The sequence below is a fragment of the Colobus angolensis genome, unplaced genomic scaffold, assembly GCF_000951035.1.
Source record: "Colobus angolensis palliatus isolate OR3802 unplaced genomic scaffold, Cang.pa_1.0 Scaffold85, whole genome shotgun sequence".
NCBI lineage: Eukaryota > Metazoa > Chordata > Mammalia > Primates > Cercopithecidae > Colobus > Colobus angolensis.
Genome location: NW_012122376.1, coordinates 5,785,916 through 5,812,483, shown reverse-complemented (window position 1 = coordinate 5,812,483; position 26,568 = coordinate 5,785,916). Strand labels below are relative to the sequence as shown.

Genomic DNA, 26,568 nt, shown 5'->3' with positions numbered 1-26,568 from the left:
GATCTGTACAGGCACCTCACCAAAGAAGATGTACAGATGGCAAATAAGCATATGAAAAGATGTTCAGCTGTGCATGGTGGCTCACGCCTGCAATCCTAGCACTTTGGAAGGCCAGGGCATGAGGTTGGTTTCAGCCCAGGAGTTTGAGACCAGCCTGGGCAACATAGGGAGACCTCATCTCTACAAAAATAAAAATTAGCCAGGCATGGTGGTGCAGAGGTTTGTTTGAGCGCAGGAGTTCGAGACCATCCTGGGCAACATGGGGAGACCTCATCTCTACAAAAAAAAATAAATAAAAATTAGCCAGACATGATGGTCATGCCTGTAGTCCCAGCTGCTCAGGGGCTGAAGCAGGAGGATTGCTTGAGCCTGGGAGGTTGAGGCTGCAGTGAACCATGATCTGCCTCCAGCCTGGGTGACAGAGCAAGATCTGTCTCACAAAAAAAAAAAAAAAAAGAAAAAAAAAGAAAAGAAAAAAGATGTTTAACATCCTATGTCGGTAAGGAATGCAAACTAAAAGAACAATGAGATACCACTACGCACTTACTAGAATGACGAAAATCCAAAACACTGACAACACCAAATACGAGGGAGGATGTGGAGCAGTAAGAAGTCTCATTCATTGCTGATTGGAATGCAAAATGGTACAGCCACTTTGGAAGACAGTTTGGCAGTTTCTTAGAAAACTAAACACTCCTACTGTATGATATAGCAATCACATTCCTTGGTATGATATTTGCCCAAATGAGTTGAAAACTTACGTCCACACGAAAACCTGCACATGAATGTTTATAGCAGCTTTATTCATAATTGCCAAATCTTGGAAGCAACCAAGATTTCCTTCAGTAGGCGAGTGGAAAACTAAACTCTGGTACCTCCAGACACTGGAATACTATTTATGGCTAAAAAGAAATGCACTGTCAAGCCATAAAAAGACAGAGGAGCCTTAAATGCATATTACTAAGTGAAAGAAGCAAATTAAAAAGACTGTGTGATTACAATTATATAATTGTATATTATTCCAGACAAGGCAAAACTACAGACACACACACAAGAAATCAATGGTGTCAGGTTAGAGGAGAGGGAGAATGAACAGGCAGAGCACAGAGGATGTTTAGGGCTATGAAACTATTCTGTAATGATGGATACGTGTCATTATACATAGCCAAAACCTACAGAATGTACACCAAGAGTAAACCCCAATACCAATAGTAAACTATTGTATACCAATAGTAAACTATGGCCTTTAGGTGATAATGATGTGTCAATGTAGGTGCATTGATTATTGATTGTAACAAATGTATCACTCTTGTGAAGGATGTTGATAGTGGGGGAGGTTATGAATGAGGAGGGGAAGAAGTATATGAGAACTATACTTTCTGCTCAGTTTCGCTGTGAACCTAAAACTGCTCTAAAAAATTAAGCCTATTTAAAAAAATATACATAACCAAAACAAAAATAACTATGATAAAAAGAAAAAACAAAAAAAACACGGTTGCCTGCAGGGGTTAAATGGGTGTGGATGTGGAGGATGGGAGATAAAAGACAGTGGAGCCAGGCTCAGTGACACATGCCTATAGTCCCAGCTACTCAGGAGGCTGAGGTAGGAGGATTGCTTGAGCCTAGAAATTCGAGGTTACAGTGAGCTATAGTTCCAGTGCAGCTTGGGTGACAAAGCAAAACCCTGTCTCTTAAAAAAGTAGGGGAGGGGCAAATTAAGGAGAGGGACCTTATACTGGACCAATAATGATAAAATGTCATGAAATGAAGAGTTTAACTCATTGCTCTTTCAATCCAAAAGGACAATGAGATTATTTGTATGTGCTTTATAATCACAAATTATATCAGCTTTAGCAGGTTACGGAGGTTACTGGTCATATTTTGACCCAGTATACACTGATTCTGTCCTCACGTCTTCACATTTTGAACATACCCTTTACAGATAAGAAGGAATTATCCCCTAAAATATCAGGTTAAAACTAGAATCTGGGCCGGGCGCGGTGGCTTACGCCTGTAATACCAGAACTTTGGGAAGCCGAGGCCGGTGGATCATTTGAGGTCAGGAGTTCGAGACCAGCCTGGCCAACATGATGAAACCCTGTTCTTACTGAAAATACAAAAATTAGTTGGACTGTAGTGGCGTGCGCCTGTAATCCCAGCTACTCGGGAGGCTGAGGCAGGAGAATCCCTCGAGCCTGAGAGGCAGAGGTTGCCGTGAGCTTAGATGGGGCCACTGCACTCCAGTCTGGGCGAGAGAGTGAGACCCTGTCTCAAAAAACAAAGAACTATTATCTGAATTCAATTTTTCTACAACACACCCCCAAACAAAAAAACTTGTTTTATACTTCTCCATAGCTTAGTATTACTTTTTAACACAAACACCTATTGTTCTCTGCCTGCGTGCACTGGAATTGAGGTCTATGGATGCCTTTCCTGACCATATTTCTTCACGCTTGCTGCCCACTAGTGGCGTGAGGGCACAATAACGAATGTTTACTTTGCCCTTGCACTGTTCACATCTGGGAACCGCAAAGGAGTGCGGTGGTCGGACTGTCAGCCTCGCCTCCTATTGTTTGATTTCCAGCAACTCATTTTCTAAACATTGCTGGAGGGAAAGGTTCAACGTCTCTTTTGGGATTTTCCTGAGCAGAAAGACCTCATCCTAATAAAACTGAAGCGCCAATCCTGCTGGCTGGCAACTTTCGACAGGGAGGGTGATTCTATCTGAAGATTAATCCTAACTCTGGGACTCCTTGGGAATGTCCAGGAGCTAGGAACGCAGTGTCCTCGGGAGCAGCAGGGCGCCAGTGGAGCAGGTGCCTCTGGGGCCGCACGGAAACCCAGCCATGCCAGTTCCTCTACTGCGCCGGCAGGCGGCGGAGTCGCTGCGCGTGCGCGCTGGGCAGACGGTGGCCCGGAGACGACTCTCCCAGCCTCCTCCGGTCTCCCTGGGCAGCATGAAGACCGCCGAGAACACCAGAGGAACCGGCAGCGACGGGCCGCGGAAACGAGTCCTCTGCGTCCTCTGCGGCCTCCCCGCGGCAGGAAAATCGACTTTCGCGCGCGCCCTCGCCCACCGGCTGCGGCAGGAACAGGGTTGGGCCGTTGGTGTCGTCGCGTATGATGATGTCATGCCTGACGCGTTTCTGGCCGGGGCAAGAGCGCGACCGGCGGTCAGCACGGAGGGGCGGGGCCTGGGCCTCGGCGCGGGGCGGGACGGGGCGGGGCCGGGCCACTCGAGTCCACTCGGTGCTGGGTGATTTGCAATGAGCGCCAACTGCACGCTAGAGCGTGCTTGGTGTGGGAGGTGAAGTTCGAGAAAAGTGGAGCTGGGTTAACATAGTTACTGCAGAGGGTGAATGAGTTGGCTGTAGAAATGTGTCATAAAGTAGTTACAAAGCCAACGGTTAGAGCGATGCATTTTAGAGGCTTATCTGTATTTTTGATGCATGTATATATTGTATATTCTATACAGTTGAGTCTTAAGACAGGGTCAGGTTCTCAAGTCAGCGTGCAAGGTGGACAGCCCCTGTAGTCAGATGCACTCTTGAAAATCCCTTAGGAAGTTTCTCCTTAGGAGAGGGAAGGAAGCTCTAAACGTCTAGCTACGAGTGGGCTCAGGTTTTGTAATTTGAGGAATCTTCTTTAAGAAAAAGAATACAAACTATAAGTAACAGAATTGCTAGGGTCCCTCAGAACGATAGAAAGGGGCTGTACAAATGCATTATCAGACCTATGAAGCTTAATCTTTGTTCATCTCGAAGTCAATCTGCCTCTGCCAGCTTTGGGAAAGATGACTGTTTCTTAGTTGACCACCAGAGGAAGTAATGGGTTTGTATTTACGGAACAAGTTGTATGTTCCAAGTACATCTCTTTAAGCCCTCCTCGCTCACAGCACGGTGAGATACATCCTCTTGGAGAAGCATGTGGAAACAGACCAGTGGGGGAAGAGTAGATTACATTCGTTTCTCTCATCTCATGCTCACGCTAGAGTAAATACTCTTTGAAATATTCTGAAATTTTAACATTATTATTTTGTTGTTTAATGCCTAATGTAGGTGAATTTATAGAAATCAAATGCAAATGTTATGTGACTGCACTCTATAAGTGTATATAAATACAGTACATTTGGTGCATGGGCTCTCCAGCAAAGTGTATCTACTTTCTCATTCTTGGTTAATTGCGAAGTAAGTACAGTGTCGGGATAGCACAGGATTGACTTGGATGATAGTATTTTCGCCACTTGGGAGACAGCTGAAAGTTGTCGATAGGGATTGTTGTATTTGCTGGCTTTCCCTTCACTTGTATTATGTTGTTTTTTCCACGCTTTTCCTATGGACAAAAACTGTGGGACTCATCTGCTCACCTCTTAGGAAGTGATATGTGTTTCCAGTTTAGTGGGTTTAGCTGATGTGTTTGTTGTATGTAGTGTAATCTCAGTGGTGGTAAAGCATGGGCAGGCAAATGAGAATTCTCACTCTCCTGTCCTCCCATTTTCTCTCCAGCTTAGATTTCTTAACTATGTCAGGATTCTCTACAGCCCTTGACCAGCACAAGATGACTTGTATTCTCAAGCTGTTTATTCCCTTCAGTCTGTTTCCTCCATCTTTCCCCATCCATATCAACTTGTTAGCCTGAGGTCTTTTCTTCTTGACCCAAGGACTTTTCACCTGATCTTTTTGCTGTCTACTACCTTTCTCATTTCAAGGGAAAACATGCATTATTATATCTGAGCCAGACTATTTTGGTAGGATGCCGATTTTGACTCCACCTTTCTCTTGGATGATAAGTAAATTATTTATTCATTCATTCAGTCAGTCATCCATTTAATATACATTTCTGGAGCACCTATTAGGTGCCAGACCCTCTGCTGGAGGCTGAGTATACAATGGACAGTGATCTGGCAGAGAGAGAAGCATAAACAAATGCTTAAACTGTGTAAGCACTGCTAGAGTGGAGATATATGTATAGAATGGGGAGTCATGATGGGCAAGGGAGAGGCTGAGCTGCCTTCTGCATGGTTGAGTCTGAGAAAACGTTACATTAGCACTAGTATCATTAGTTTTCCAGGCAGTAGGAATGGTCATGAGAAAGTCATGAGAAACCAGGCGTGTTAGAGAAAGACAGATGGTTCCATATTGTGAGGTGAAATTTTCATATGGGGCAGGGTGGCAGTGAGGCCAGATGACCAGCCACCCTAGTGGCCTAATATGAATTGCAATTCTTTGGTCTCTTGTAGCCATCCCAATGGAAATTGCTTCGACAGGAACTGTTGAAGTACCTGGAATACTTCTTGATGGCTGTCATTAATGGGTGTCAGATGTCTGTCCCACCCAGCAGGACTGAAGCCATGTGGGAAGATTTTACAACCTGCCTAAAGGATCAAGATCTGATATTTTCTGCAGCATATGAGGCCCAGTCTTGCTACCTCTTAACAAAAACTGCTGTTTCTAGACCTTTGTTTTTGGTTTTGGATGACAACTTTTATTATCAGAGTATGAGATATGAAGTCTACCAGCTGGCTCGGAAATGTAATTAAAACTTTTTTTTTCTTACACATGGAGATTCTTATTCACATATCAGAAACACTATTGTCTTCGATGAGAATTTAACTTGATTAGGAGGTTATGCAGATTGACTTAATTTTAAAAGCTAGATGTTCAGTATTGCAAATGGAGTTTTTCCTACTATAATTGTCGTAATTTGTCTAATATATGTTTATTTCATATTGTGGAAAAGTTATATACCAGTAATTCTGTCATTTCAAACTGTTTTCAGATTCACTGGGCTTTTGCCAGCTGTTTTTAGATTGTCCTCTTGAGACCTGTTTACAGAGGAATGGCCAGAGGCCACGGGCACTGCCTCCTGAGACCATCCACCTGATGGGAAGAAAGCTGGAAAAGCCCAACCCTGAGAAAAACGCTTGGGAACACAACAGCCTCACGATTCCGAGTCCAGCATGTGCTTCGGAGGCCAGGTATTCCACCCAAAGACATCCCTCCCTGGATGCTCCCCTGTGCCAGGTTCACGGTCAGGCTTAGTCAGTCCTCACACAGGCGTTGGAGGGACATTATTTCCCCCTTTGTGTGGAAGCCAAAACTGTCATGGGAAAATGTAGTTTGTCCAGAATCACTGAGCTTGTGAATGACAGCTGAGATTTGAACCCAAGTTTATTTGCAAATGTCTGCTCATAACTGTTAGGATTATACTGTCTTTCAGTAGTTGGAGCGGGGAATTCAGAGAACACATCTGATTCTCTTGCTAAAATACATAATCTAAATAGGTCGCCTGGTAGTTTTCTTATAGAAAGAAATCTGTGAAAGAGTGCAGCGGGTATTGGGTCCTGTTTGCCTTAGAGCTCACCATCGTTACGTTGCTTTTGTACGTGAGGCTTATAGGCTGTGCTGTCTAGTGCATTTCATTCATTACGTATGTCGTGAGAGTTCTTGAGCAGCGTATTTCTAGCAGAAACTTTGCTGGCGATGGAAATGTTCTACATTTGCGCTGATATGGTAGCTGCTAGCCACATTTGACTGTTGAGCCCTTAGAAGTAGCTAGTGTAACTGATGACCTGAATTTTGTGTTTAACTTACTAATTTAAACTTAAATAGCCTCATGTGGCCAATGGCTATTGTATTGGACTGTGCAGTTCCAGAGGTATATTGCCCACATTCCCTTAGTTCCTGCATATTGTCCACGAGGGATTGGTATCAGCTCACTGCAGCCTTGACCTCCTGGGCTCAAGCAGTTCTCTTGTCTCAGTCTCCTAAGTAACTGGAACTACAGGCCCACACTGCCAAGCCCAGCTAATTTTTTAATTTATTGTAGTAACGGGGTCTCACTATGTTGCCCAGACTGGTCTGAAACTCGTGGCCTCAAGCAATTCTTCCGACTTGGCCTCCCAAATTGCTGGGATTACAAACATGAGCTACCACCCCCAGCTAATATTTTCTTAAATTTTGGGTTATATTGGGAACAGTGTCTATAATTCCTTTTGCAATTCTTTTTAGGAATCTTCTCTTAAGGTTATAGTTCCCTTAAAAATATATTTGCTATGCTTTACCTCTTTTAAGACTATAAACAAGTGGCTCACACCTGTGATCCCAGCACTTGGGAGGCCAAGAAGGGAGGATCACTTGAACCGAAGAGTTTGAGGTTGCAGTGAGCTATGGTAACACCACTGCATTCCAGCCTGGGTGACAGTGAAACCCTGTCTCTAAACAGACTAAATAGAACAAAAGGGCATGGATATGAAAATTAGCTAGTGATCACTGGCTAAATAGACACTAAAACTCAAATTATATATATGATCTCATTCAGTCCTCACAACCAGCTGTTTTTAGATTGTCCTCTTGAGACCTGTTTACAGAGGAATGGCCAGAGGCCACAGGCACTGCCTCCTGAGACCATCCACCTGATGGGAAGAAAGGGTAGTTTTCTACCCTTTAAGAGTAGAAACTATCATCCCCATTTTATAGACGGGATAACTGGGGCCCAGGTAAGTAAAGTAATATACCCAGGTAGGAAGTGGCAGAGCCAAGATTTGGACCCAGTGGGATCTCACTCACTCCAGCACCTGGATTCTTTTCAGTGTGAGGAAGATCATCTTGAGGCTGAGCTTTAACTTGATGAGCTCACTCGCTTAAAACTTTTTAGTGCCACTCCCATAATCTGAGTAAAATTTGAACTCCTTACCCTAACTTATATGTTCTAACCCAGACGAATTCTCCAACTTCATATTCTGCCACTCTCCCTCCTTGCTTCTTTTCAGCCTTTCTCTACTGCATGAACACAAGGAGCTGGTTCTTGCCCTTGGGCCCTTGTATTTGCTGCCCCCCTGCCCTTCCCACATATTGATACTTGGCTGCCTTCACTGACCATCCTCACTAAAGCAAAGAACATTAGTTGGGCTGCCCTGTCACTCTTATCATTGTCACTTTGTTCATTGTCTTTGCTCACTTATCTACTTACCACCATCTGAAATTATTTTTTGCTTTATATAACTCTTTATCTGTCTCTATTACATTATCAGCCTTGGCAAAGGCAAGGATCTTGCTACGCCCCCAGCTCAGCACGTGGTTGTACAGTATTTTTCCTATAAGACATTCAATAAATATTTGTTAAATCAGTGAATGAATTCTACCTGAAACCTTCATGGACCTTGCTCAGTGAGAAACTTTGTTCATCCACATCCAGTAAATAAGCGGGAGCCAGAAAGTAAAGACCAAGCATCTTTCCGTAGGGAATAAAATTGAGCTCTTGTGACCCCCAGTTCAGCCTTAAGAGGGGAAGGGAGAATGACTTTTCAAAGCTTATTGACATGAGTCTTATGAAATTGGTATTTTTTAATGAGGGGTCCTTAGCTTATCATTTGTTTTGAGCTACTGCATTTGGATTTTCTACATGGAAGCTAGCTTCTAAATCATTTAGTTTTTTTCCTTTTGTTAAGGATCTTGGGTTATAGCAGTTTCATTCCTCTAGAATTCAGTTTAATATTCATAAATGCAAGTTCTTTGAAAGTCAGATGTTGGATATACGGATCTATTGTATTTTATCCCATTTTCTCTGTAGCCTGGAGGTGACTGATTTATTGCTCACTGCTTTGGAAAATCCAGTAAAATATGCTGAGGACGATATGGAACAAAAGGTAAACTTCCAGTGTAGATTTAATGTAAATGAGAAGGAACAACTTTTTGTAGGAAGATCTTTTGACCTGAATATAAAATGTGAGCGAAATGAGAGATGCGCTGTCTCTGGCTTGGCCTCTCACCAGCACTCACTGTTGGCAGATCATGCCAGCTGGCCAAAGCTGATTGAAAACTTTCAAAAGTGTTGGAGCCTGTTGATGTTTTGTTGGTAGGAATGTTTACACCACAGAAATTGGCAAACACTACAGATAGGTCTGGGGTTTTTTTTCTGGGAGAGTCAGTTATTAGACATTCACCAGCATATCACTGCCCTAGCTGGAACCCAGTTTACCACTGGATCTGATTTGGTTGGACTCTTATAGGGAAGAATAACAGAAAAGCCAGTTAAACTTTTCTTTTAGTCCCTTCAAATACATGTGACCTATGCTTTAGCCATTTATTTTATAAAACTATGTGACTTCTAATAACAATGTCTGTATTACATAGGAGACAGACAGAATTATTTGTTCAACCAACGTTCTTCATAAAGCTGATCAGACACTCCGAAGGATTGTATCTCAGACAATGAAGGGAGCAAAAGGTATGATGTGTCAGTTATGTGTTGAGTTGGTATGATTGTGACTTTCTACTGCTACTTGTATTCCTGACACTCAGTTTATTAGTTTTCAGTCATAAAAATTCACATCGTGTTTTCAATTTAATTATGCAATTTGACTAAATATAACTAAAAATTCTGACTCTGGAACTGAGTGTTCATCCATCCAACAAATTTTTACTGAGTCGCCTTACTGTCCTAGGCCTTACTGTAGATGCTGGGCAATCGGCAGGGAGCAGAACATTCTAATGAGGAGACAGACAAAACATAATTACATGAGTGTACGCCCATGCTCTGAAGAAAATGTAGGGTAAGGCAGTGTAGTGATGGGAGGATTTATTTTTAAAAGGGTAATCAGGAAGGCTTCTCAGAGATGACATTTAAGCAAAGATGGGAAAGAGTGAACCATGCAGATATCTGGAGGATCATTCTAGGCAATGAACACATCAAGTGCAGAAGCCCAGAGGTTGGTTGGAGTGTTGTGGAATCGAGAAGAGGCCATTGAGCCTGGGGTGAGGTAAGAAAGTGGGAGAGGTAGTCAGAGGTCGGGTGTAAGATCAGCATGGAATTTGAATAAAGTCAATCTATTATAAACCAGAATTTATATAATAGATGAAATATGTGGTAACTAGAGATTTACACAATTCCATTACGTCTTGAATACTGTATGGCTATATTTAAAATTGTACCTTTAAAACCAGCAATGAACATTTTTTGAGCACCTTTCTGTATGTTAAGTGCTTTACAAATACTGTTTCTAATCTTCACAGTCCTATAAGGTAGGTATAATTTTACAAATGGGGAAATGGAGGTTCATAGAGGAACAAGTAACTTGTCCAAGGCTGAACAGCTACTAAGTATTTGGGTAACCTGGAGTCCAGAATTACATCCAGTTCCAGGCTGTGCTTCCCATTCTGCTCCCCTGCATCACCATCATTTATTACCTTTACAAAAGCTTAGAATATTGGAAAAGGAAACAATATACCAGCCATACTGTTTTCGAACTTGTATAAAACTATGATCTATAAGTTGATTTTATATTGTAACCCAGGGTATAACCCAGTACACGAACCTCATGTGTGGAAACAAGTTTCACAAAACACATTCACGTGTTTAATGAACTCTGTGTTCTACTTGATTTCATTTTAGAAAAATACCGATTGCCACTTACTAATGGGTTACAATGCAAAGTTTGAGAAACAGAGGACCAGAACAGAAATGGCATCATAATTAAAACAAAAAAAGTTCCAGGACTTCTCACTCAACCATTTGCTTTTCTTTTTTTCTGTCTATAAAATGAAGCAAGGTCCTGGGGGGTTGTGGGAGATACGGTTATGCCCAAATCAGTCTTATATCACACCCATTTAAAAACGTACAGATATAAAGCCATATATGTGTGTGTGTGTGTGTGTGTATATATATATATATATATTTTTTTTTTTTGGTGAGGGAAGGTAGTAGTTTTTAATCTGTGCTTAGTTAAAAATTCAGTTCCTCTACCATCAGGAAAGTGAAAAGACAAGCCAGAGATGGGAAAAAGTATTTGCAGATAATATATCTCATAAGGGATTTGTATCCAAAATATATAAAGAACTCTTACCACTTAATAATAAACACAACCCAATTTTTAAAAGGGCAAAGGATCTGAGTTGACATTTTTCCAAGGAAGATATACAAATGGCCAATAACCACAGGAAAACATGCTCAACATGATGAGTCATTGGGGAAATACAAATCAAAACCATAAGATAGCACTTCACACCCACTAGGAGGTCTAGAATTAAAACACCCAAGTGTTGTTGAGAATGTGTAGAAATATGTTAGGAATGTCGACGGTACAGCCGCTTTGGAAAACAGCTAGCAGTCCCTCAAACATTCCGTTAGCACGCAAGCCAGCAATTCCATTCTCAGGTGTATACCCAAGAGAGATGAAAACAGGTTCACATAAAAACTTGTACACACATGTTTATGGCAACATTATTCATAATAGCCAAAATATGAAAATAACCCACGTGTCTGTCAGCTGACAAACAGAATTTGGTGTATCCATACCAAAATATTATTCAGCCATAAAAAGGAATGAAATGCTGATATATGCTATACAATGTGGAATAACCTTGAAAACATGATGCAAAGTGCAAGAAGTCAGTCCCAAAGACCAAGTATATGTATATTTCCAGTCATATGAAATGTCCTGAACAGGGAAATCTTGAGATAGACAGTGGTTGTATGGCTGCTTAGAGATTGGGGGTGGGCAGAAGGGAAGGTGGTAAGGAGTATGATAGCTAAAGGATACGGGGTTTTGTTTTGCCTTGTTTTTGAGATGGAGTCTTGCTCTGTTGTACAATGGCATGATCTCGGCTCACTGCAACCTCCACCTCCTGGGTTCAAGTAGTCTCCTGCCTCAGCCTCCCGAGTAGCTGGGATTACAGGCATGTGCCACCACCAGGCCCTGCTAATTTTTGTATTTTTAATAGAGGAGGGGTTTTGCCATGTTGGCCAGTCTGGTCTCGAATGCCTGACCTCAGGTGATCTGCCTGCCTTGGCCTCCCACAGTGCTGGGATTACAGGCTTGAGCCACCAGGATATGGGTTTTTGAGATGATGAAAATGTTCTCAAGTTAACTGGTGATGGTTGCACATATCTGCAAATATACAAAAAAGCCACCGTATTATACAGATTAAATGGGTAAACTGTATGTGAATTATGTCCTAATAAAGCTAACAAAAAAATAAAGTTCAGCTTCTCAGTAACACTACCCACGTGTGGCTAGTGGCTGCCGTATTGAATAAAGCAGATATAGAACAGGCCCATCATTGCAGAAAGTTATATTGGACAACTACTGTTCTAGATATTATTTATCAGGTTCAAAACTAAATTGTCATCTATTTGTGCTTTTTTGCCTTTCTGCTTAATTTAGTAAGGTAGTAAGTCAGCTGTCTTGATTTTTCTTGGCAACAACAACAAAAAGTCCCTTTCAAGTTAGTCTTTTCTGCTCACATGTTTCCTAACAAGTTATTTAAATTCTTTGACTTGTTTCAGATGATTTTTGAATATCACATTGTGACCTTTTTTCTATATATTACACCAACTCAATTGCAATTATTTGTAGAATCTAACTGGTTTGTTTAAAGTAATCAAATTAATTTCCTAATGTCATTAGACACCCCGGATTACTTTAATTTACAAGTAATTTGAGAATATCTTTTTATTTTAGATGAACAAGTGCTTCCTCACAACTTGAAGCTTCTAGCAGAAGAACTTAACAAGCTCAAAGCAGAGTTTTTGGAAGACCTAAAACAAGGCAACAAAAAATACCTGTGCTTTCAGCAAACCATTGACATATCAGATGTCATTTCTTTTTTTCATTATGAGAAAGATAATATTGTACAGAAGTATTTTTCAAAGCAGCATTAAAATTTCTGAATTGCCAATCAGATGTCTCATTTTGGTAAGCTTTTGCAAATTTGTTGAAACAACAGTATTGTATTGACGATGTTTTCTAGTCTAGTAATGCCAAAGTGAGTCAGTCACTTGTCAAACATGATGTGGATAATTAAGCACAGAGGCAGCCTTCCTCATGTGCCAGAACACTTAGGGTAGGGCTTGGGGGACAGGAGTCAAGTTAAATGGATCTTGCATAAAGAGAAGAAACTAGGAGGGGGACAAGTTGCAGGTATATGGAGCTGTTTTGGTTTTTAGCTCGTGATGAATCTTCTCAGGTAAGGTATTTTAGAAATTCAAAGCAGTGTAGCCATAAAATCTATTTCTTTCATTAACTTAACATTTTACTAGCAGAAAATTACTAAAACACTAATTTGATATTATTTTCCAAAAAAGAAAAATCAAGGTCATTAGAAAGTCTTTTTTATTTATTACAAAAGCAAAGCTTCATTCACAATATGAACTGCATACTAGATATAGTTATTTCCGCATTAAACTGCTTTCCAGAATCCCTAAACAATATAGTGTATTTTCCAACCGTAATGCAAGTTATGTTTTGCATACAAAATATGTTCTTTACATCAAAGTACATGTTAACAAAAACAAGTTCTAGAAAGCATGTATCCTCTAAGACTAATGAAAACGTTTTTAGCAGGGAATTTTAACAAAAATTAACATTCATTTGATAAATATTTTGTAGAACTTGAAATGAGGATTTTATCTCTGAGTTATTTTTTGTAGTATTCCCCTTGTTCAGTTTTTGCAGAAGAATGGCAAACACTTATTTCTAAAATGAAATAGCCCTGGAAACACCCAGCGGAATTTTTTCAAAATAAAAGTCTAGCCTTAACTTGAATTTCAAGAAGTTGTAGCTACACACTACACTAGTAAAATCTGAAGGAAAATTATTCCCGGTTAATCTCTTCACAGTTTCTTAAAAAAATATTAGTGGAGATAAATTATCTACCAACTTTAAAAATCTAAACATATGTTCACTGAACAAAAATAAATTTAGTTTCAGAACATTGCCTCTTAACGGCAAAGTACTATAAATAGTGCATGTTAAACTCTTCCCAGCAACTCATTTCTATACAATATTTGATTAAAAATAAAATGAGAGAAACATTCAATACAGAGGGGAAGACATGAACATCTTTCCAAATACAGAATTTACCTCACAGGAAATTTAAATAAAATCTAAATATTTTTAAAAATACAATACCAAAAAGCCTCTACGGTAGATTTGCCTCAAAAATTTTAGTGCATTTAGAATAACTGTAGCTTCTAAGCATTAACACCTTTGGGATATCAACTGTGCTCTTTAAGTCATAGCAAAATTATAATTTTACATTCTAGTATGTAATTATGAAAAAAATCTTTTCCATATTTAAATTAAAATGCACCTTCACAACATCCATGTTCAGTTGTTAGAAAAACATGCATTTGACTGAGAATATAGAGTTAATAAGCTGGCTTTAACACGGGAGTTCTTTCTCTTTGTTTCATGAAAATTTTTATTTTCTATTTTGGGGTACTGCTTTTAAATGAGGAATAAAATGCGAAAAAATCACCACAAAAGCTTCCAAATGACAACCTGTTTCTTTCTGGCAACTGATAAATACTAAAGCCAAGTTATACACTTGGAAACTACCGCAGTAAACAGGGATCTGAGCAGGCTGTGATTTAAGCAACAATGTAACAGAATTGTAGAATTTTAAAGTACAAGATTTGACAAAGATTCCAGTTTGGAGAAACTGTCCTTGATGCTGCTCTTTAAACAATGCAGTAGCTTAGATCAGATGCTAAACTGCAAGAACTCATTACAGTGGCTTTTTAGCATCTGAAAGGGAAGGCAGAGGATCCATTAACTTGGCACCTGGGGTTTTTGTGAGTACATACCACCAATATTTCCCTTTCATTTACTATTAGAGGTCTTTTTTGGTTAATAGATGCTTAATATTCTCTTTAAGATACCAATTAGAAGCACATTCAACATATGAACAAAATTAAAAATAGAATTTTTGCAAAGTACACAGAAAAGAAACCAAGTTAGTAACAGTATATTTTATTGTTTGACCAAGCTCTCTTCAGAGTATGCGAGTTATTACACAATATAAAAAACAATAGCCTCCTATTCAAAATGAATTACTCTATATTTATTAAGTCTTATTTTTATAAACAAATGTCATATTTATATGCATTTTGTAGTCATTTCCACACCTTTTTATCCTTTCTCACTAAAGCAATGATTTAGTTTCTACTACATAGTTTCGTCACTCTACATGAAGTCTGGTAAAACTGCAAATAAGAATTACAATTTGAATTCACAGAAAATATTTTAAACGGCTAATTCTGAAGAGGAGACAAGAATCCATTTTGGACATGTTCTCATTTTTGTAAATATGACTTCACTATCACATTTTCTCATGTGTTTCTATACCCACCTTTTCTTGGAAATTATGAGCAATAAATGGATAGAAGGAAGGAAAAGGAATCTTGAGAAATTTGTTTGGAGGCTGCATTTTAATTTTAAGGAGGACTTCACTTTACCTCTTTGGTCATCAATGGAATAGGAAGAATAAGAGATTCTCATTATAGTTATCCACCTCACCTAACAGTAATGATATCAGAATGAAGGATTTAAATGAAAGTCAAACTGAGAGGGGAAAAAGGCATCTAGCACTCTAGTGTATTTACCTGTGAAAATAAAAATCCAGTGGACAACTGACGTGTTTAGACATTGAATAAACAAGTCATTTTAAATATTAAAAGAGTTTTCAATTTCAAGTCTTAACTGTTTTACATTTCCCCTTGTGGAAAAAAGAAAAATTTGCTAAACTGAAATAGCTTTACTATTATCAGTTGAAATGAAACTACCGATTCAACTTAAGAAATGTGAACTAAATGGTATTTCAATAAATAGCAATTTTTAAGGCAATTTCTGTAAATACTGAAATGAGTAGTAATAAATTCCGTTAAAGAAAGTAATTTATTCTACTAATTTGAAATATGGCAGAAATAACATCCAGTTCAATGTATATTGAAACATCAAAAGTATGGATAAGCCTTTTGAAGTTTTTATGGACCACAAATGTGAGAAATTCAAATGAACATCCTGTAAGATTATGACTGCACTCCAATTATCCAATGTCGAAAGGAAAAGAGACACCAATGTGTCTAACTGTTCTAATATATAAATGACCCTGACCAGATTTTTATGAAAAAAAGGGAAAATTTTATTCCACTGTCAAATTTATATTCTATAAATATAATGTATAAGCCTTGAATTAGCAGACACTTTATTAGGGATGACCAAAACAAAGAACAAAAAAACCAAACCACGAAACAGCAAAACTAAGTAAAATATGACTATTTTCAATCAATGTTGGTTATGTTGCCCTCTTGCAAAATGACAGGCAAAATCATACTTGTTTTTACATTTGCATCCACATATATTACACTGAAAAGGATTTTCATACCCATGACATCCCATATGAATAGTGTAAAGGATGTTGTCTGCAAAGTACATATCACAGTGCTGGCAGTGGTGCAGAAGCTGAGGGTCCTGGACCGGCAGGGCTGGGGCTGGGGTGCTCGGCTGGCTGTTTCCTATGCTGGGAGTGCTCGTGTGGGCACTTGGCTCACTGCTTGGACCTGCCACTGGACTATAGTTCCTTTGACTATGGGATGGCCGAGGTTCTGGGCTTGTGGGAGAGGAGCTCTGAGGAATACTTGCTGATACGGCAGAAACTACTGCTTGGGTGGAGGGCTGCTGAATCATGAAAGGCTTTTCATCAGGGCAGGGAACTACATCAGGGGATGCAGGGTTTTGGTTTTCAGGTGGCAAACTGGACAACTGCCCTGCTAGAGTAGAGAGCTGATTCAAAGGGTTGTCAACCATGAGTTCCTGGGGGTCCCTTGGAAGGCCACCAGTTGGTGTGGTTTTTGCCATACTTTCATAGGAGTCAGTCTGGATATTTGGGATTTCGTGGGTAAAATCGTTAAGGTAGTCTGGTTTCTGAACCACCATGGAAGGTGGACTTAAGTTGATTAGTGCTCTTCTGCTATAGCCTAGATTGCTTGTTTTCTTCTGTAAAACCCCCCACATTTTCTTGCTGCTTAAGGAAGACCTAGTACCTTTAATTGGTACCATTTTATGCTTGCGCCTTCGATGATGGGACAAGTTACTTCGATCACTGCAGCGGAAGGAACATAATTCGCATTTGTATGGTTTTTCTCCAGTATGAGAACGCATATGGGCTTCCAGATGACGCTCATAAGCAGATGCAAATGGACAAAGATGACATCGATGAGGTTTTTCACCTGTTTCAAAAGAAAAATGATGGAGAAACTACAAGAGTAGTTCATTTACAGAAAGTTTGCTTGTCCATTCATTGGACAACTGGAAATTGATCAAAAAGAAAAATGCTTTCAGAAAGTCATATTTGCATAGCATATGAGATTGTTAAAATTTGTAAATAAACCCACAAACTGAAATAAAACTTAAGAACTCATCAGCAACAACTGAGATAAGCATTGATGTTATATTAGTCAATACAGTATAAAAACTGTTATGGCTTCAAATGCATTTAGAGAAGAAACAGCACAACTGTAATATTTCTAGTAATAGTCTTACATAATAAGGAGTTTATCAAAAGTATGTCTGAGTTATATGTTCATGTATACATTTATATACAAACACAGTCACACACATACACACATATGCATACCCTTTCCTCACAGAAAAAATATACAAAAAGCTTTTTTGAAAGTCCTTATATGAAATAGAAAGCTCAGAATTGAAATGGGCTTGCTAGTCTGAGTTATGCAAAGCATCCCTTCAAAATTGCTAGTGCTTCTCCTCCATCTTCCTACTCTTCAGCTGCCAGAAGGAATAATTATAGTTAATGTTGTTAACTGAAGACTGCCCAATTATGTGAAATAAACATTTGGAATATGAGATGTAGAGTCATTCATCTAATAAGTATGTGTCACATGCCCTCCTAGGCTCTGGTGGTACAAAGATGGTCTTGTCACAGTCCCTGTCCTCAAGAGGCTCTCAGGCCACGATGATGTGATGAATGAGCACAGGATGCATGAAGCACACAGGAAGGACGTCTGACCTGGTCTTGGGCAGGGGCAGATGTAGTTGGGAAAGTTTCTCAGAAGGGACAGCTAAAGTGAGATCTGGGATTAGCAGTACCATCTGCAACTGTATACTTTCTGAAACTTTTCCCCCTTTCGGCAACTGGGCAACTGAAATGTAATAGGATAAAGATTAAAACATTTTATCACATCGCAGTGCTTTAGCATTATTTCTTCCCAATCTGAGAGGCAGACAGATGTTGAGAGATTATTTGTATAAAGAGGGAAACATGGCTAAGGAAGTAGAGGATCTACAAAAGGCTTCACTTCTGACCTGTTTGTATGTTGTTATGTTGTTGCTTTGTAAAAATGGAGTAACTTTCCCATTTATTCGAACTTTACATAAACCTTCATTTTTGAATATTAAAACTATTTCTATGACAAACCAACCTGCCCCCCTTGGCCCCTCTCCTACCCTCACAGAAATGCTTTTTCCAGCTGTCTTTCCATTACCTGTGTGGATTCTGATGTGTTCAATAAGCCGGGCTGTTCCTTTGCTGGCATAGTTGCAGTACCGACACTTGAGCTTCCCATCAAAGGTCCTTTCAAACCCATCTACTAACATTCCTGAGTTTTCATCCAGGGAAACTTCAACAGATGGGTGATCAAGTCCATTTTGATCACCATCTGTTCCAGCTATAAACAAAGTACAGCAAAAGAAATTATGCATCTCAGAATCAACTCAATTTAGGATTTCAGTTTTAAGTGGTTGAAAAATCTTATAAATTGACAGTTCATTTCCCACAAAAGTTAAATCCATTTTATAACAGACTTTCTGAACTGAGGCTAATTTTATACAAAAACAGTAATATATTCTGTTATTATATTCTGAGAACCTTTGGGGGGATCTCAAATTATTTACACAAGGCTAATGTGGTGGCTCATAGCTGTAATCCCAGAACTTTGGGAGGCAGAGGTGGGGGGATAGCTTGAGGCCAGGAGTTACAGACCAGCCTAGCCAACATGGCAAAACCCTGTCTCTACTTAAAAGAAAAAAAAAAAAAATTAGCTGGGCATGGCGGTGCGCACCTGCAGTCCCAGCTACTCAGGAGGCTGAGACACGAGAATTGCTGGAATCCAGGAGGCAGAGGTTGCAGTGAACCAAGATTGCGCCACTGTACTCCAGCCCGGGCGACAGAGCAAGACTCTGTCTCAAAAAAAAGAAAACAAAATTACTTACACACACATTGTATTCGTCCTTAACATGTTTTTGAAGAAGAGAACAGGTGAGGAGGAAGAGGAATAAAGAGATTCACTGGAGAGTGATGGCACAGTTACACACAGGCGTTTAGCACCCTGGCTATTTCTACAACTGTAACTGGCAAAGAATCTCCAAAACCCTAACTCTATTTTAGTCTGAAGCAGTGAATGAGTTTACCACATCCCACTGTTTATACGAGTGTTCTAGATCTCCGTTCCATTCAGGATCTTAAAATTCTAATTAAGCACATAAAGGAAACTATCGTCCCTGATACCTCTGAAGGTTAGGGTTTTAAGAATCTGAGATAAAAGATGTTTGGCTGTTTGCTTTTAAGGTAATCTGACTACTTTTTTGTAGAAAGAAACTGAAGAGACCTGGTGCTCACAATCAGGAAAATCAGCAAATGGCTGGGACGACAACCCTGGTCTCTTGAATCCTGTCTGGAAATCTGCGTGTTAGAAAGAAATTTCCATTCCTACAGCTTCAAAGGAAAAGGTCTACTCCCTCTCAGGAGGTAACAGTACTGGCATGCACAATTCAAGCCCCCTGCTTCACTGGTTCTTCACTCCTCACTAGGAGAAGTGATTCTGCTGGTTGAGACGAGACCAATATACAAGAGGGCAACACTGCGTTAGAGGGACAAGGCTCAGTGCCTTCCTCTCTCCCACTGCTTTCCCAAGCCAGTCACTATCACATTTTAATGTGTATATGAATTACTTGGGGGATCTTATGAAAACACAGATTATAACTCAGTAGATCTGGGGTGGTATCTGGTGTTTTGTATTTCTAACAAGCTCCCAGGTGATGCCTGGTCCCTGCTGCCAGTCCCTGGATTATAAGGCCCTACCCAGACTATCTAGGTTGGGGGTCAGCAAACTTTTTCTACAGGCATGAGATAGTAAATATTTCAGGCTTTGTGGGCCATATGGTCTCTAACACAACTACTCAACTCTGCTGTTTCAGCACAACAAACAAAAAAAGCTATAGAAAATATGTAAACAAATGAGCATATCTGTGTTCCAATTAAATTTTATGTGTACTCAAGTTTGAAATTCACAGAATTTTAATATATCATTACATTATTCTTCTTTTGACACTTTTAAAACCATCTTTAAATGTAAAAACCATTCTCAGCTTGCAGGCCTTACAAAAACAGCAGTCCAGATGGGGGCCCACAGGCTATAGTTTGCTGATCTCCGAGCTAGGTTAGGAATAAATTCCAGTTTTTTGTGGCAAGCAAATTAGACAAAATTTACCTCTAGCAAGCTCAAGGAGGTTACCACTTTCTCTATTTTCGTTTCTCTTCTTGGATAGGTAAATATGGTCAGCTCTTTCTTCATTTTAAGAGAGAAGAAACTGAAACCCCTATTTTGGTCTCAGGTCGAATCCAGATTTCCTGATGGCCTAATCGTTTGTATAGTGAAGCTGATGTTCCAGTCCCCTTTGGGTTCCTTGTGTCTAATGCTAGCTCATAAAAACTGGAGGACAGGAAGGGTATTTGGAGCCCCTAACCTTCCAACAAGGCCATAATGCATCTCCAGACCATGTTAAGCACTCTCCAGCAGAAGTCTGATATGTTTTAAAGAGGGGGAAAAATGCCCTGTATCTTTCTAGAAAAAAACAGAATGATTCACATTAATGCGCAGTGGCCTTCACAGTAACAGCTACACACAATCATAGTAGTGTATAAAAAGTGAATTATTTAGTAGTATTAAAATGAGTCTACCTCCCTGAAGAGCCTCTGCTTCTTTGTCCCCACTAACTGATCCAGAAATCATGTTCACATGATGGGTCTGCTGAGTCAGGTATTCCTGAAAATCTTTCACGAAGTCCAAAGGCTCTGGTTTTTTTTCACCCATCTTTGCTTTTTTAACGTTTACAGTCTGTTATACCTAGAAAACAAAACTGAAATAATTTTACACTATTTAGGGAGATCTAGTACATAGTAAACAAATGACAAAGACTATTTTGTGCAAGACACTATACAAAGCAAGAGAAAACACAGTGCCTGCCTTTTAGTATCTTATAATCTTCCTGGTGAACTAAAGAAGACATATACAAAATGGCAAAAAATCAATATATTTAATAATTAAATATAAATAGGGATTCAAACTTAGTCATAGAGGATGGGAAGAGATTTCAAAGGCAGAAAAAAACAGAAAACAAGCTCAGATTAAAGAAATAAGAACACAAGCAGAAATCATTGATGAAGAAGACAATAAAGAAACCAAGCAGGCCGGAGACCAACATAGGGAGAACTTGTCCCTACAAAAAAAAAAAGTTTTTAATTAGCTGGGTGTGGTGGCACATGCCGATGGTTCCAGCTTCAAAGGAAAAGTCTACTCCATCTCAGGAGGTAACAGTGCTGGCATGCACAATTCAAGCCCCCTGCTTCACCGGTTCCTCACTCCTCACTAGAAGTAAGGAGGCTGAGGTAGGAGAATTGCTTGGGTCTGAGTGGTTGAGGCTGCAGTGAGCCGTGATCGCACCACTGGACTCCATCCTGGTGGACAGAATGAGACCATTTTCTGGATGATGGACATGTTGCTTATCTGTGCTATTCTTATGCAGTTGCTACTAGCCACATATAGCTACTGAGGCACTTGAAATTTGGCTAATACAAATGACCTGAGTTTTAAATTTTATTAATTTAAATAGAAATAGCTGCATGTTGCTAGTGAGTACCAGCAAAGACTCTTAGACACAGTGTTCACATGAATGAGTAGTCTGCAAATAAGTGGTCTAGAACTAGGGGTTGCCGAGTTTTTATGAAGGGCCAGATAGTAAATATTTTAGGCTTTGCAAGCCATGCTCATCTTTGCTGCAATTACTCAACTGTCACTGTAAGCAGCCACGGACAACAGACAGCCACAGACAATATGTAAACAAATGGGTGGGGCTGTGTTCCAATGAGGCTTTATAAAAACAGGCATTGAGCCAGATTTGGCCTACAGGCCTTAGCTTCCCAACCCCTGCTCTAGAAATATCCAAATCACCACTTCTACTACCTATTATCCTATCCACTCCAAGACTAGGAAAAAAAAGAAAAAGAAAAAGAAAATCCCTGACGCTAGTGTAGAAAGGGAAAGTCTCTTGTGGGTTCTGCAATCACAAGCTGGTCTTCACCAGGTTTATGGCCCAAATTCACCAATAAAATAGCCAAAAAGTTTTCTAGTAAGAGTAAGATGAGGAAGTCTAGCACCTGGGAGACAAAAAGGCTTTTCTTCCAGTAAAAACAATTTTTATGCAAATAAGTACAATTCTCTGGTAAATATACCTTATGATAAAATATTCTTTTTCTAAACTCAAACTATTTAACAAATAATTTTCCATCTAAAAAAGCTTCCATCTTTAGTAGCCAGTGGTAGGCATCAAAAAATTACTCACTTTCAACACATATGCTTAACTTTTTCTTGAAGTCTCATACATACACAGAAAAGCACATAAATTATAAGAACAGAGCTCAATGAATTGTCACAAAATGAACACATTCATAAAATCAGCAACACAATCAAGAAACAGAAGGCTGCCGGCATCCCAGAAGCCCCCCTGGTGTACCCTTCCAAAGCTAGGACCCTCTGCCCTGACAAGGGTTAAGCCATCCTAACTTCCGACTCTGTAGATTAGTTTTGTCTGTTCTTCAACTTGATGTAAACGGAATCACACACTATGAACCTTTGTCTGATTTCTGTCACTCAACATTATAATTGTAAGATTCATCCATATTGCTGCATGCAACTGAAGTTTGCTCAGATTGACTGCTGGAGTCTGTTGTATGACCGTGCCACAACTAATTGATCTCTTATACTGTTTTTAGATCATCTGGGTAATTTCCAGTAATTGGCTGCTGTGAATAAAGTTTCCATGAACATATTACTACATGTTTTTTGATTACATACATATTTCTGTTCGTTGTATAGGAGTGAAACTGCTGGATCAAAGGCATGCATATATTCAGTTTTAGATAATGCCAAATAGGTTTTCAAAGTGATTATAGCAATTTACACTCCCACTAGCAGTAAACAAGAGTTCTGCTGCTCCCCATCCTTGACAATACTTGGGCATTTTTTGCCTTTTTTGTTTTAGCCATTCTGGTGGGTGTCTGGTGGTATCACATTAGTTTTAATTTAGATTCCTTGATGGCTAATGAAGATGTAAACTTTTTAATATATGCTAATTAACCACTTAGATACCCTCTGTTGTGTAATGTCTGCTCATACCTTTTGCTTATTTTTCTATTGTGTTGTCTTTTTCTAATATGGAAGAATGCTTTATGAGTCCTTTATTAGGATATGTGCATCTTAAGTATCTTCTCCCACTGTGGTTGCCTTTTCATTTTCTTTTCTTTTCTTTTTTTTTTGAGACGGAGTCTGGCTCTGTTGCCCAGGTTGGAGTGCAGTGGCGCGATCTCTGCTCACTGCAAGCTCCGCCTCCCAGGTTCACGCCATTCCCCTGCCTCACCCCCCCAAGTAGCTGGGACTACAGGCGCCCACCACCATGCCAGGCTGATTTTTTTGTATTTTTAGTAGAGACGGGGTTTCAGCATGTTAGCCAGGAGGGTGTTGATCTCCTGACTTCGTGATCCGCCTGCCTCGGCCTCCTGAAGTGCTGGGATTACAGACATGAGCCACCGCACCCAGCCTTCACTTTCTTAATGGTAATTTTTGATGAACAAAAGCTCTTAATATAGTACAATTTACCCATTTTTATCCTTTACATTTAGAGTTGTGTCCTAAATCCTTGCCTACATCTTACTTGAAGATGTTCTCCTATACTTCCTTCTAAATGCTTTTTATTTTACCTTTCATATTTTTATCTGGACTTGAGTTTTGTGTATGGTGGGAGGTAAAAGTCAAAGCATACTTTTTTCCAAAGAGATATCCAACTGTCCCAGCAATGTGTACCTACCAGATCGGCCTTCTCTACTAAGCTCCAATGTCTCCTTTTTAAATCAAATGGTTATATGTATGTGGTTCTGCTTCTGGATTCTCTATTCTGTTCCACTAGCCTATCTGTCCTTGCAGCCATACCAGATAGTCTTAATAATAAGTCTTGCTATCACAGTAATTTAAGTCCCCCAGCTTTGTTTTTCTTCTTCAACAATAGACTGTTACTGGTCCTTTTCAGCCTGTTTTTAAACCATAGAACTGTAGGGTTGAGGAATGAGGGGTTCCACAAAAGCAGATTTTCCAATTTACAAAAATATGACCAACTTTTTAAGAATCAAAACTACTTTGACTTAACTAGAAATCTACTGGAAATAGACCAAGATTTGATATACCACTAACATGAATTACTGTACTTTACAATCACTCAGTAACACAGGGCTGTTTTTGTTTTCCCTGTTTTCTGGCTTCAGACTGATAAATCTTATTTTCATACCTCTTGTCTTCTTCTCTCTTCACATCTAGTCTGTTCTTTATTCCAAACAAATTTAGCCAAATAAGGACTTACAGGTAACTGAATTCTCACTTTTCTTAATTCAATACTTGTGAATCGTTCCTTTCCTCCCTTTTTAGAAGCTATGGTAGCTCCAGGGGCTTTTAAAAATTATCAGTGGCCGGGCATGGTGGCTCACGCCTGTAATCCCAGCACTTTGGGAGGCTGAGGCGGGTGGATCACAAGGTCAAGAGATCAAGACCATCCTGGCCAACATGGTGAAACCCCATCTATACTAAAAATACCAAAATAATTAGCTGGGCATAGTGGCGGGCGCCTGTAATCCCTGCTTCTCAGGAGGCTGAGGTAGGAGAATCGCTTGAACCCGGGAGGCAGAGGTTGCAGTAAGCTGAGATCGCACCACTGCACCCCAGCCTAGCGACAGAGCAAGACTCTGTCAAAAAAAAAAAAAAAAAAAAAATTATTACTGCCAGGCACGGTGGCTCATGCCTATAATCCCAGCATAATCCCAGCACTTTGGGAAGCTGAGGCGGGCAGATCAGAAGGTCAAGAGTTCGAGACCAGCCTGGCCAGCATGGTGAAACCCCGTCTCTACTAAAAATAAAAAAAAATTAGTCAGACACAGTGGCAGGCACCTGAAATCCCAGCTACTTGGGAGGCTGAGGCAGGAGAACTGTTTGAACCCAGGAGGTGGAGGCTGCAGTGAGCTGAGATTGTGCCACTGCACTCCAGCCTGGGAGACAGAGCGTGACTCTGTCTCAAAAAAAAAAAAAAAATTACTACCCCTTTTCAGGTAGAAAAGCCTATTTTTTAGAAAACTGTCTAGAAAGTTGAGGCTACTGAAAGTTTATCCTCTGGACAAAGAATATAGACAACTCTCTATATCCAAAGGTTCTGTTATCTGTTGATTCAACCAACTGCAAAACAAAATTATTTGGAAAAACTGGATGGTTGCATCTATATTGAACATGTACAGACTTTTTTTTTCTTTTTTTCCTTTTTTTTTGAGATGAAGCTTCGTTCTTATTGCCCAGGCTGGAGTGCAATGGCGCAATCTCCGCTCACTGCAACCTCTGCCTCCCAGGTTCAAGCAATTCTCCTGCCTCAGCCTCCAGAGTAGCTGGGATTACAGGTGCCCACTACCACACATGGCTGATTTTTTATATTTTTAGTAGGGATGGGGTTTCACCAGACTTTTGGGGGGGTCATAATTCCCTAAATAATACAATATAACTATTTACATAACATTTATACTGTATTAGGTATTATAAATAATCTAGAGCTTAAAGTATACAAAAGGATGAGACTGTGAGTTATATGCAAATACTAAGCCATTTTATATAAAGATCTGGAGCACCCATAAATTTGGTATCTACAGGGGTCCTGGAACTAGTACCTACTGGATACGGAGGTAGAACCATATTTTGGTATTAAGTCAAACTCACTAGCTTTAAGACTGAACAGGGAAGGGACCTCTCTCAGCCTTAGTTTCCTAGTTCGTAAAATGGAATCATAATCCAATTTGCAGTACTATCTTAAGTTTTATAGGTAAGTATACATAAAGTATATTGTGACATGTATTGCATATGGCAGGCTATCAGAAAATGGTAGCCATTTTTCTAATAATTATTTTTGTAGCGAAAAAACCAAATGGTTATGACTTGGATTTTAAAGTTCTCACCACCCCTGATTCAGTTATTCGCCTTTTTGTATCGGTTCATCAATGTGGTTGGAGGATATACTGAACATCTATTTGTTTCTTAGTTACAATGAAACAAAGATGTTCCACTTTAGTCTCAAGTAATCCCAATTTGTAATTTTTCAAATCACTTTGCAATTTCTCAAACTCATCTCTGCTTATTTTACTTACAGGCCACCTCTTTAAATCACTTGCTTTAGTCTGGCTCAATTTTCTGAATCTTAAGAATTATTGTTGGCTTTTGAACACATTTGTTTCAGTTGTTTTCTTCCCCATCTTATCACCTTTATTTGAACTAGTTCTCAGTTTCTTTATCATTGTGTTACTATTTGTTTTGTGACTGCAGTTGATTGTGCTGATTATCTGTCCTTTAAGTTTGCTCTTGGTGGGAAAATGTAAGCTAGTCAGCTCCAATGAAAAAGACTATCAAGAATAA

The 26,568-nt window shown here is 39.6% G+C and overlaps 2 protein-coding genes across 7 annotated transcripts in view; one reads left to right on the top strand and one right to left on the bottom strand.

Annotated features, from left to right (window-relative positions):
• Positions 1-2,540: 2,540 nt before the first annotated feature.
• PSTK (phosphoseryl-tRNA kinase) lies at positions 2,541-12,677 on the top strand. 2 transcript variants are annotated; one of them, XM_011930226.1, is made up of 7 exons: positions 2,541-3,173; positions 5,240-5,531; positions 5,779-5,977; positions 8,572-8,647; positions 9,135-9,248; positions 9,593-9,760; positions 12,461-12,676. In XM_011930226.1, the coding sequence occupies exons 1-6, from the start codon at positions 2,847-2,849 to the stop codon at positions 9,746-9,748; spliced, it is 1,164 nt and encodes a 387-aa protein (XP_011785616.1). In that variant the 5' UTR covers positions 2,541-2,846; the 3' UTR covers positions 9,749-9,760; positions 12,461-12,676. The 2 variants fall into 2 exon arrangements, with proteins under 2 accessions (XP_011785616.1, XP_011785615.1); XM_011930225.1 differs by lacking the exon at positions 9,593-9,760 and having other exon boundaries at positions 9,135-9,228; positions 12,461-12,677.
• A 417-nt stretch (positions 12,678-13,094) lies between these two features.
• Positions 13,095-26,568, bottom strand: part of IKZF5 (IKAROS family zinc finger 5 (Pegasus)) — a 29,288-nt gene continuing 15,814 nt past the window's right edge. For 4 of the 5 annotated variants that reach the window (XM_011930221.1, XM_011930217.1, XM_011930220.1 and 1 more), the window contains 3 exons: positions 20,760-20,938; positions 18,286-18,468; positions 13,095-17,010 (listed from right to left, as the gene is read on the bottom strand). In XM_011930221.1, the coding sequence (XP_011785611.1) occupies positions 16,067-17,010; positions 18,286-18,468; positions 20,760-20,892 (1,260 nt within the window). In that variant the 5' untranslated portion in view covers positions 20,893-20,938 and the 3' untranslated portion in view covers positions 13,095-16,066. The remainder of the gene's footprint in view (positions 17,011-18,285; positions 18,469-20,759; positions 20,939-26,568) is intronic. The other variant, XM_011930222.1, reaches the window with a different exon arrangement.

What these genes read in the sequence shown, in the direction of transcription:
- PSTK (XM_011930225.1), top strand. Translation starts at nt 2,847, where the DNA reads ATGCCAGTTCCTCTACTGCGCCGGCAGGCGGCGGAGTCGCTGCGCGTG. An exon ending in GGGCAAGAGCGCGACCGGCG is followed by an intron (nt 3,174 to 5,239) that starts GTCAGCACGGAG and finishes GGTCTCTTGTAG; the next exon opens with CCATCCCAATGGAAATTGCT. An exon ending in GCATGTGCTTCGGAGGCCAG is followed by an intron (nt 5,978 to 8,571) that starts GTATTCCACCCA and finishes TTTTCTCTGTAG; the next exon opens with CCTGGAGGTGACTGATTTAT.